At 37.8% G+C, this 12775-nt stretch overlaps 1 protein-coding gene across 1 annotated transcript in view; it reads left to right on the top strand.

Moving 5' to 3' along the window:
- The window catches only part of COL25A1 (collagen type XXV alpha 1 chain), a 606174-nt gene that overhangs the window by 461335 nt on the left and 132064 nt on the right, over positions 1–12775 (top strand). Inside the window, exon 13 of the mRNA XM_069100257.1 lies at positions 11775–11828. Within this exon, the coding sequence (XP_068956358.1) occupies positions 11775–11828 (54 nt within the window). The remainder of the gene's footprint in view (positions 1–11774; positions 11829–12775) is intronic.

Below are 12775 nucleotides of genomic sequence, written 5' to 3'. Positions count from 1 at the left end.
CTTGAAATACAATTTAAATTAGATGACCAGGACAAGAAAACCTTTTTCTTGCAGGAATGGGAACAAATATGAAATGGAAGGAGCCAAGCAGAGCTTTGAATGACTTCCCATCAGTGATGTTTTAGAGAAATTCCTTCCTGAGTTGGTTGGGAGATGGAAATAGAAAACTTCTTTCAAAGACCCCTTCCAGTTCTAAGACCCTTCATGTTTAGTTTGGTTACAAATCTAAATGTTTACCTACAGACATAAGGCACATGTAAGTCAATTCACCTAGACTGGTCTCCAAAGAATCAATGTATAACCTATCATTAGACCCAAAGATAAAGCCCAGCCCAGGGCTTAGACTGGGATAGCACAGCTGGCAAGACCACAGCACAGTGAAGCATTTGAATAGTCAAAAGAGATGACTACTTTAGTGATTTGTCAGGTATATAATCACTATTAAAAACCACAAATCCAGAATTTATGAACCCAGAGGGTTTCCCATAATCATGTAAACCTACAGAATATGTTAATTTTTTTAGTTCAGCCAATGAATCCAATAATACTTCAGTCCTTCAAGGACAGAGTATCATGGAGAGAAGGATTCAAGTTTTAAAATAATTTTTAAAATAATCTTCCCTATTAGTTTAAAGCCAGAAAAATTAGACTTAAAATGAGACACTTATTTTTATCTGAATTTTCTATAAATTTTCTTTATTTTTAGAGGACAGTCTTTTTGTTGTTAAAGAGAACTTCATAAAATCAAGTTCTAAAATATTTCCCCAAGGCAAAATATGGAAGGTCTTTTGCTTATAGGTCTGACCAAAAAGAACAAATAGTATGGAAAAGTTGTTCAAATAGCTTGCTTTAAGTCTATTTTTGGAAGAGTCTATTTTTGGCAGAACCCTTTTCTGGCTAAATCCTAGATTAGGGCTCAATATCTTGTGTATCCTTGAATGTCCCTCATAGGACTGAAGGATGAGCAATGTTTGTGCTGTAATTGGCAGGTCTAGGCTGTATGTAATAACATGGACTGATATTTTGTGGCCTTTTAAGGTTTACAGAATATTTTGCTTATGTTAGGCCTATGAGGTCAATGTTAGTGTCCCTAGGTCAGACTCTTTATTCTCCAGTGAATGAGTTCATGCATCTTCCATTCTCATATCCATCCACTGTCTAATATGCTCATGTTGATGAAGCTAATGTAGCAAATACTTATTAGGTATGTACCATGTACAGTACAAGGCAGGAATGAAACCCTCCTTGCCTCGAGGAACTTACACTCTACTAAGGGATATATAACATGGAAACATATGCATGAATTACATGGTAACTTCAAATGGGAGGAGATAAGGAAAGAGTTCTGAAGGAGGGGGTAGCTAAGCTATATCTTAAAAGAAGACAAGGATTCTGAAAGGTAGAGATGAGAAGGGTGTACATTCTTGGTTTGGAGGATGACTTCTGAGCATTCACCAAGGTCAGAATTGGAATGCAGAACTTAGGGCACAGATAGTAGCATAAATGAATAAAACACAGAATGCTAGAAGGGAAATCCTGTTAAATAAGGTGGAAAGTTAAGTAAGGGCCAGGTTCAATGCCAGGCTAAGGAGTCTGTACTTTATTCAAGAGGTAATAGGCAGCTCCTGCTGGTTTTTGAGATGGGAAATGATGTGGACCCACATGCCTCAGAAGGCTATTTTTGCAGCTGGATGAAGTACTGGTCGGATGGATGCTTGGAAACCGATAAGGTGCCTATTCCAATCATATGGGACAGCACCTGTTGCGAGGTGATGGATTTGGAGTGGAAGAAAGGGAACAGATGTTGGGAAGATGGAATTGTCACTACTCAGAAATTAATTAGATGTGGGGGTGGGAATGAGGGAGAGGGAGATAAACCTGAACAAGTGGGAGGGTATTGCTAGCCTCTGCAGAAACAAGGAACTTTGGAGGAGAGGAGGTTTTAGAGTAGGGGTGGTGTATCAGTGGGAAAAAAGATGATGAATTCCATTTTTGGACATTTTGCTTATAGGTCTGACCGGACAGAACAAATAGTATGGAAAAGTTGTTCAAAGCTGTTACATTAGATATGCTAATGGAACATCCAGAAGTATCCAGTATTCACCTGGAATACTCTTTCCTTGGCCCTGTGGATGCCTATCCTTTGACATACCCCTTGAAGCGCCCCTTGACTTCTCTGGTTTATGTTCATATGAGCATAGAATTTAGAGCTAGAAAGAACATTATTTAGTCCAACCCTGTCATTTGGCAATGCCTAAGGTAGTTAATAGCAGTTCCTGGTTTTGAATTTGTCTTCTCATTCCATATCCAGTGTCTTATAAGGCAGCTAAGGTGGTAGGTGGCATAGTGGGCTTGGAGTCAGGAAGACTTGAGTTCAAATTCAGCCTCAGACACTTCCTAGCTATGTGACCCTGGGCTTAACTTCTTAACCTCTGTCTGACTCAGTTTCCTTAACTGTCAAATAAGGAAAATAATAGAACCTACCTCCCAGGATTGTTGTGAGAGTCTAATGAGACAATATTTGTAAGGCACTTGCCAAAGTGACTGGTACAGAGCAGGTGCATAATAAATGCTTGTTTCCTTCTCCTCCCCCCTACCTTTCACAATTCTGTGCTGTGCATCTTCCCTCTTCCTTGTACTCCTGAAGTATTTTACATTTTGAACCCCACAATGAGACATATAACTGTAAACAGTTTTATACTGATCACTTTTTTTCACAGTGTTTTTTTTTTGTTTCCAATTAGATTGTAAATTCCTAAGGAAAAGAACCATGATTTTCTGTTACTCCAAGTTCATTGCTACACTCCTATGTTTGGATGTTTCACCTTCCTCTTCTGAATTTTACCTGTATTATTAGTGACATTTAAAAAAATAAAAACTTGCCCCAGAGTCAGGAGGAGCCGAGTTCGGTTCCAGCTTCAGACACTTAACACCCACAAAAAAAAAAAACAAAAAAAACTAGCCATGTAATGTTGGGCAATTTACTTAACCCCAAATGCCCTCCAAAAGGTAAACAACAACAAAAAAAACAACCTTAATTCAATTAGCATATAAAAATCATGATATAAAAAATTTTTAAATGGAAAAATCATGATAGCATAATGACCCTTGTCGGTGCTTAATCAACACTTCCCTATACAAGGCAATGCCAGCATTCCCATTCCCATTTTGTTGATGAAGGATCTGAGATTAGAGAGGATTAATGACTTGCCTAAGGTCCCACAAGTGGTAGCAGAATCAAGATTTGAAATAAAGTTTTGAAACCAACAGAATCTTCCAGTGACTCTACTTTGGCTCTTACCTATAATCATGCAACTAATAAAAACCTGAACCAGGAATTGAACCCTGAGGTCATCTTACTCAAGTCTAGTTCTCTTTCTGACACAACCTGCATGATTTTTGTCAGTCTGAGTCACTGTAGCACCAGTGCAATATTTACAGTGCCCACGATCACTATAAATATACCTGCATGGTGCTCAATCACAAAATATAACAGACTCTCCACATAGAAGACAGAAGCAAAAACATCTATTCAGACACCAGAAAACTGAATCCCCAAATCAGTAAGTCAATTCCATCATAGTAGCAAAGAAGTTAATAAGCCACAACAGCACAGTATACTTACTCACAAGCCTAACTGTCTGCTTGCCTGCTGTCCTCTCTCCTCCCACCACCTAACTGTTCTGGCTCCCAACTTCCTATGGACTTTGCTCCACCCTTCAGAAAACTCCTCCCACCACAGGCTCCATGTGATTACATTCAGCCTATTAGGGGACAGAGTTTATTTTCAAAGCAGGGAAGGTCTTCAAATTCCCTTGGGCTTATTAAGGGGCAGAGAAGATCTTCAAATTACCATTACCATCACAGTCACTCGTACTAAAAGCTAATTTCAAACTGTTCAATTAGTAGTTTTTCTGGAATGGACATCTCAATTCTCTTCCAAATCGGTCCATGTGTTAATTTCCCTGTTAGTTTTTATTCATATTTCCAGTGTGACCAAAAGCACTCATGATCAGATGGGGCTAGAGACCAGATTTTACAATTTCATTTTAAGCCAGAAATCTATTTGTCAAATGAAGATAAAGTTACCCTGCAGGGATACTTGTAGAAGCTGAATTACTGAGGCTATTTACTTTCTGCCCTTTCCAATCAGTTCTTTAAAAAGCATATCAACAACAACAAAAAAGAAAAAAAGAAGAATATCTTATAGAGAGATTTTTCTTATTAAGCAGTTAGGAGGAATAAATTAACTTTGCACCTTGACATTTATATTTTGAGTCTTTAGAGAAAAAGAAGAAAGTTAAAAATTATATTTTATAGGGGAGCTAGGTGGTGCAGTGGATAAAGTACCAGGCTTGGAATGAGGGAGATTTGAGTTCAAATGTGACCTCAAACACTTACTAGCTTTATATGATCCCAGGCAAGTCACTTAGCCAATTTGCCTCAATTTCCTCATCTGTAAAATGGGGGAAAAAATAGCACCCACCTACCAGGATTATTATGTAGCTCAAATGAGACAGTTGTAAAGCACTTAGCACAGTTCTTGGCACATAGCAAACACTACATAAAAATTATTTTTTACATATTAACTTTATTCCTCCTCTCAAATAGTATGTTTTGCACCAAAACAAGCAACCCCTCATTTTCCACACTATTTCTCTGAGTAAGTAGTTAACAAATAATCCTTAACAGACTACTGTATACAAGGAACTGTTCCCTTCAAATCCCAGTCACTAATAATATGTTCTCCTAAATACAGAAGAGAGAAAACTTTTCCTCTCGCCCCCTCTTGTGTATTCAGATGCAGAGAGAAAAATCATTTGTATAAGATTCTCCTTGTTTGGGAGATTGGTTATTTAGTGTTCCCGGCAGAGTTGGTGAAAGTTAGAGAGGAGAGTCTTAAGGAAAAGCCATAGTTACAGATATAATTGCAAGCAGTGCAAAACAATATCATAAAATCCAGTGACAGGGGATTAGATGTGCTTTTCAGAATCAGAATCCATAGGGAAAATCACATTCGTTTATGGTTGCATTCTGTGTGTCCTGATTGCCAAATAGTAAGCAGACCGAAGTAGACATAAGAATCCACAAGAGACTGACTGCCCTTTGGAAGGGTGAGTTAACCAATATCACACACAATACCACTGCAGATGACAGGAAGAAAACCTGGACCACCCCTAACCAAGCCATTGCAAGCTTCTTGGGACTCATTTTTGCCTTCCCCTTCTGAGTCTCTCATGAATAACCTAAAAACCCTCACAAGAGTTGGACTGGTTTGACCAGAGTATACCAGCAATAAAGGCACAATAGAGTTGGCTTAAAGCCCAGTGGATCTATGAAGAGTCTCTGGTGCTTATCTCTAGTGTACAGTCCTAAACCAAGCTGTTCCCCTCCCTGAGTGTTGCTAAACTATGAATGCTAGTGCTTGAAGAAAAGCAAGCTTAATTATATAGCATAAGGAGTAAGAAAATGGAGATTTTGGTGAATTTCTGGAACTGAGAGGGCACTAATTCTTTATTATGTACATTTTTGTTTTTAAAATTGTGACTTAAAAAATAAAATTGTGACTTTCTTTTTCTCAATACAGGTATTTCATGAACTAGTTGTGTTTATTGACTATGATTATGATCTCTCTGGCTCACAAGAACAGAGAAAGGGCGAGAAGATGAGAAAGATTTCCCTAGGATAACTATGCAAGAAATAGACAAATAAAAGAAAAAAAAGGGGGGGGGGGAGAGTCCTAAAGAAAATGTGTGTGTGCTTGTGTATACATAAGAGATTGCCTGAAGTAAAATTACCTGAGCCATGAACAGTGATTAAGAGGAGGAAGAGGAGATGCAGGGAAAGGACTAGTACTGAGTGTCCTTAAGGGAAAATAAAGGAAGTAGTTGCAAAGAATTGTGGAGTCAGACACTTCCTTGAGTCTCTGACACCTTAATTATAGCCCAAAGTTGATGGGGGAGATAAAAATCATCAGATTGGGGGACTACTGGGGAAAGGGATAAATAGTGCATAGATTAGACAAGATAATTTGGAGACTGAATATTTTGAAAGTGATCTACACGAACAATCTCATGGATCTGGCTCTAAATTGCCCCCACCCCTGAACTATGTGTCTCTGAAGCAAGGATACATTCCCCTAGTATACAGTCTACTTCATGCTTCTCGAAGGACTGGGAAACACCTACAGATGATTATTAACATTATTTTTTACTTCAGAATGAGCTTTATACTATTTGGTGAAACTGTTGTATCTGATACAATTGTGCTTAAACCTTTGGCAAACTGCCTGGTTCTAATAGTCTGGGGGTCAGATTCCCAAGCCCTCTATCACGACTATTGACATCTGCACGTTATGAACAATTGTTATTGCAAATACATTTAACAGGCTGGACTGTGCCATTCAAATTCAGTCCCTACTGCTCTACTAAATACAAAGGAGGGAAAGACTACCATCTTGTCCCCTCTTGTGTTTCCATATCGAGATAGACAACCTATATAAAATGGGGATGGGGGGTACCATGCAGGAAGGGCAGCCATGCCTCAGCCTATAGCCTGGGACCATGTTCTCTGGGTCAGCTCTCCTACGATATTACTGATTTCCCCAGATTCTTCCCCTTTCTATTGCTGAACCCAGAGAATTTTCTAAAAGCTCCAGGGTTGCAGGATACTCCCCATGGCAATAAAACTGAAGGGTAGAAGCCGGGCAAGGATGTTTCTGAATTCCTTTTATAAACAAAGGAGTTGTTTCTCTTCCCACGTATAGGTAAATACCTTTCTTTCCCTACCATAGTTTTATGATCCATAATTTTTTTCCCTGGGAAAATGCACAAAACCTGGGAATGGAAGAAAATATATTGAAGGGAAGAAAAATGAGGAATAGGGATGGAGATGGGGATGATGGGTTAGCAGCCACTTAAAGACTTTTGATTCCAAAGTGAAGGTGTGGAGAAAGTCCCAGAAAGAAAGATATAATGAAAATTACCACATGCTAAAAATTTAAATAAATAAAACTGATTTTTGTTCCCCACTGCCAGATTGGAAAACAATTAGGATAGAAATTATGGCAACTCATGCTGCTGTTGAATGACCTCTTTTCCTGTAGTGCTAAATCTCTATAAGAGGACTAAGTGCCTTTCAACTTTTTGGTATTCTTTCATATTTTTTTTTTTGAAAAAAAAAACTAGCTGAAAAACCCAAACTAGCCGAAAAAATGCTAGGGTAATGTTTTACATTAGAGTACTAAGACATGTTTGGTCAAAAATCAAAGCAGTAAGCCTTTCTTTTTAAAAAGTCAGTCTAAATTATTTTCAGCTTAAATACTCAAATGGTCATTTGGGAGCAATACACTGAAACCAGTATTGGAGTTTAAAGTATAGGAGAGGAAGCACCATCAATCTACCTGCATTTAAGATGTCAGCTGCTGTTTTGCTTTATAATGACCTATAGAATTTCCTTATCATTTGGGAGTTTGAAATATTGTCAGATTTAGGTGGGCGGGAGATGATCCAACAAGGCATAAAAACTATGCTTTTATAGACAAAGCTAAACTCTTTCATCTTGTCATTTTTTTTCATATGACATTTGCATATGTTGGGGTATGTAAGTATATATGTATATATGTGTGTGTATGTATATATACACACTTATACATACACATATATGTATATCAATGTCACTATACTTCTGTGGACCTTAGTTTCCTTGTCTATAAAATGAGCATCTTGGCCTAGATAACTGCTGAAGTTTCTTCCAGGTCTGATATTCTTTCTTTCTTTCCCTCTCTCTCTCCTCTTCCCTCTCTCTGTCTCTGTCTCCCCCTCCCTCCCTCTCTCCATCTCTCTGTCTCTGTCTCTCTTTCATTCTCTCTGTCTCTCTCTTTCTCTCACTCCCTTCTCTTTAACTCTTGTTCTTTTTCCTTTCCTTCTTTCACATCTCTCTTCATTTCCCTTCCTTTATTCTTTCTTCACTCCCTTCCTTATTCCATTTCTTTCCTTCTTCCTTTCAACAAGAATTCACTAACAACTACTATACCTGTTTCATGATGTAAACTAATCATTGCTTTAGGGAGCTCTGATTTCCTTGCATATCCAAAATCATGGGTCTTTCCCTGGGATTCATATATGTGTAGAGAAACCTATCAAAGCAGCTCTTACCTTTCTTGTTTGAAGATCTGAATAGGTAAATTACCATCCAGGCTTGGGGCTTTCCTGCTCCACACAACTCTAACTATAGTAATTATTTTTTGACAGTTGAAGCAATGTCTATGTTGTTGTATACTGGCAGCTGCTCTGTGCTCCCTCAGCCCTTCTCCTGTTATATAGTTCCCTTGACAATGACAGATTTGCTATCTCTGTTTTGCAGTTCATAGAGCAAAAGCTAGATCTCTTTCAGGTTTATCCCATTTTGTTCTTATCCCCTTGATTACAGTCACCCAAGTGTGCATCCTACAGCTACATCGGTGTGACTTTCTCCCCTCTCCCTCCGTGATGGAACTTCAGACTTTAAGCTTAGTATTATTTCATCTGATGTATAAATAGAAGCATTTTTGTGTAAAGCATATTTCCATCAAACTGAGACTATTGCATTCTTAGACCTTTTATAGAAACTGAAATAGTAAATGAAATGAAGAAAATCAAGCTTATCTTTAGAGATTCAATTCAAAGGTATTAATTGGGCATCTACTCAATGACAGCTGTTAGGGAAACAAAAATGAAAGCTGAAGCAGTCTCTCTTTGAGAGAGTTTATAGTTAAGTGTCATAGGTTTAGCGCAGGAAGGGACCTTAGAGTCAATCTGTTCTACCCCTATGATTTCACAGATGAAGAAATTGAAGCCCAGAGAGAATGTGACTTGCCCAGGGGCATGCAGCTAGTGAGTGCCTACAGGAAGAATCTGAACTCAGGTCTTTTTAACTCTAAATTCTGGTACCCTATCCACTGTTTCACACTGCCTCTCCTATGTCTACTAGAAAAAATATAACAAGTCCATAAGTAAATATAATGCAGTGTATAATAGGGGAAATTGAATTCAATGTAAGACACAGTCATTAAGTATCATGGGCAAGGCACTATGCTAGTGGTGAGGTATTTTAAAATATTCAATGACACAAGCCATGCTCTCCGTGAGATTACAGTCTACTAGGGAGCTATAGAGCTTATATAGATGAATACTATGACAGCCAAGGAGTGGTGGGGACCAAATAAAAATGCAAACATTGCTTTGAGGAGTGAGGGGACATTGGCATTTAGAGGTATTGGAGAAGGTTTCATATAGGAGAGTTTCCTGAATGGAGCCCTGAAAGAAGAAAAGGATTTCAGTGGTTGAGATGAAGAAACAATTTCCAGGTATACTTCTGATGTATAGGTTTATGGACATCATTAGCCTGCATGAATCCACAGAGGCAAAATATGGCAAGACATGGTCAGGGGATAGTGAGTAATACAATTTAAGTACAATACAGAGTGGGTGAAAGGGGCTAGGTTGACATAGGAATGGGAAAGCCATTTGGAATTAGGACACAGAGACCCTTAAATTCCAGGCTAAAGAGTTTATATCTTTTCCTAAGAGCAATTTGTGTGATAACTGAATGGATGAGACCACCAAGGGAATATAGCAAGAAAAAAGAACTTATGGGCATGTCTTTCTTCTATAGAACATATCCAGTTCTAATGCCAATCCCCCCGGTTACACATAAAGATAATTTTAACATTCATTTTAAAAATGCTTTGAGTTGCAAATTTTCTCCCTCCTTCCCTCACCTTCCTCCTCCCTGAGACAGTAAGCAGTTTGATATAGATTATACACATTCAGTCATCCATAACACATCATCATGTTAGTCAAGTTGTAAAAGAAGACATAGACCAAAAGAAAAACACATAAACACACACACATACACATAGACACACATACACAATACAGAAAATGAAAAATAATCTTTGACAATAATTAATAATTTGAAAAATAAGCTTTGATCTGCATTTAAACTCCATCAATTCTTTCTTGAGCAATGGACAACATTTTTTTTATCATAAGTCCTTTGAAATTGTCTGGGATCATTGTTTTATGAGAAAAGATATTGTATAGTATTGAAAAAGTTTGTTGGAACTGATTTATGCAGGGGTTTTGAATTTCAAGATAATTAATGTGAACTTAATATTATGGGCTATGGAGAGTGATCATAAGCTGTATAATGTAGTAAAGTAGAAGGAGAAATGGAGCAGCTAGGTGGCACAGTGTATAGAGTGCCAGACCTGGACTCAGGAAGACTCATCTTCCTGTGTTTGAATTTGGCCTTACACAATTTACTAGCCAGTAAACCCTCAGGTTAGTCAATAATGGCAATGGGAGGGGGGATGGTGGCAAGATAATTACAAGGATTTGGTAGTTACAGAAACTCACAATCTCAAAATCAGAAGGGACCTCATGTCATCTAGGGAAAGTCCAATGAGGAATCTTTTCTGCAGTATAACTTCCCAGCGGTCATTTAACTTTTGCATAAAGATCCACTCCCCCCATAGACATTCCATTCCATTTTGGTGTAGCTCATGTTATCAGGAAGTTTTTCTTGACATCAAGTCTTAACTTGTCTGCTTGCAATTTTCGCCCATTTCTCCATCTTAGACTAAACAGTCCAAGACAAATCCATATGACAGCCCTGCAAATACTTTAAGATAACTACCATGCCTCCTGACCCCCCACAAGTCTTCTTTTGTCCAGAGAAGACCCTCATTTCCTTCAAATGATTCTCATATGGCATCATTTCAAAGAACTTTATTATCCTGGTTATCTCCTCCATATGTTCTCCAGCTTTGCCAATGTCCTTCCTAAAATGTGGTTCCTGGAATTGGTCTGACCATGGCAAGGCAGGACTACTGCCTCCCTGGTCCTGGGCATTCTACACCTCTTATATTTCTTGTCTTGACTGCCCTACAATTGATCTTACATATAACTTAAATTCTCATATCTTTTTCATTAAAATTACTATTTAGCCAAGCTTTACCTATCTTTATTTGTGCAATTGACTTTTTGAACCCATGTGTGACTTTATATTTATCACTATTAAATTTCACTTTATTAGATTAATCATTGAATAATTATCAACTAAGTGGCCCAGTAGATAGAGTATTGGACTTGGAGTTAGGAAGTCCTGAGTTCAAATCCAGTTTCAGACCTTACTATCTGTGTGATGCTGGGCAAATCACTTAACCTCTTGCTTCTTCAGCTGTCAAATGGGGATAATAATAACTATGAGAATCAAATGAAATAACATTTTAAAGAGCTTTGCAATCTTTGAGGCACTATATAAATGCTAGCTATTAACATCTCATAGAAGCTTACTTGAAGTGAAAAGGATTAATATATGCATATACAAAACTCCCCATATACACCTATTACTTTAAAGACTTTATAGAACTTAATATTATATCATATAAGATTTTTAAAACCCTATAAGGTAGGTGCTAATTATCCCTACTTTAAATAAGGAAATTTAGGCTCATTGAGGTTAAATTCTACAATTAGTAAACATCAGAAGCAGAATCCCTAAAAAGGGTCTTCTTAACTTTATGGTTCGGCATATGACCCACCATGCCATGCTATGTAATATACTGTGGTGATAACATCTACTTGCAACATTTTATTTCTATGCCATTTTCATAATGTAGGGAGACCCAATTAGATGAGTCTCCTTTCTAAGGCTGGGTAGAATTCAAGGACATATTTAATGGAGGTGTTGTCATTTTCTTCAGTTAACATCTTCTGTTTTCATTTGAGGGTGAACCTGGGTTGCCTGGAACAGCAGGGCAGGATGGAGCACCTGGACCTAAGGTTAGTTTAAAAAAAAGTCCTGTACATTTGCTGTGCACTATAAAAATCTGCTTAAAAAATCATGTGATTACCATTTCTGATGTACTTGATAGAAAACTTGTGTGGCCTTCTTTGCCTATTAAAATTATGATACAACAGAAGATTTCTCTTATATAGTAAATGAAAAAAAATTATTACTTGTGACATTCTAATTAATGCTCATTATGCTTCTTCTGATTTAGAAAGCAAAGAGAATAAAACTAAGTCTCCCTTATCACACCAGACTTTTTTCCTCTTTTTTCAGTTTTGTTGACATATTTTGTATTCATATTAACTCTTATTTCCAAATTTTCCCTCTCACTTCTCTAGCCCAGGGAGTCAACCCTTGTAACAAGAGGGGAAAAAACAGTACAGCAGAAATAAGCAATGCATCCACTCCCATAGTCCCCAACTCTACAAACAAAGGCAGGGAGGTACAATTTCTCATCTCTTCTTCAGGGCCAAACTTGGTCATTATAATTTCATAGCATTCAGTTTTGATAGTTTTACTGTTGCTTTTTTCCCCCTTTATGTTGTTGTAGTCATTGTTTTCCTTATCTTGCTTACTTTTTACTTTATTAAGTATTTCATAGTTTTTTCCCATGCCTCCCCATTTTCTTCATGGCTATAAGTTCTTTTTCTTCTCTTTCTTTCTTTTTTTTTTAAGACTGGGTCTCCTTTCTTCTAGGCTAGAAGTTCAAGGGCTAATCTCTGACCTGGTCTCCCTCTGATTATCATTAGAGTTTTGATCTGCTCCATCCCAACCTGGGGCTGGACTCACACTCCCATGAGTTTGCCATATTGTTGCTAGACTTGGTGCATACATCCAATGACCTTAGATCATTGCAGCTCAGAATTCCCAAGCTCAAGAGGTCCACAGCATTAGCCTCCCCAGGGAGTACCACCATGGATCACCTTGTCTAATCTAT

Source organism: Petaurus breviceps, unplaced genomic scaffold, assembly GCF_028583685.1.
Source record: "Petaurus breviceps papuanus isolate PSGF00001 unplaced genomic scaffold, PetGlider_PUasm1.0 126, whole genome shotgun sequence".
Classification (NCBI taxonomy): Eukaryota; Metazoa; Chordata; class Mammalia; order Diprotodontia; family Petauridae; genus Petaurus; species Petaurus breviceps.
The sequence above is the reverse complement of the archived record's forward strand: the minus strand, read 5'-3'. Positions and strand labels throughout refer to the sequence as shown.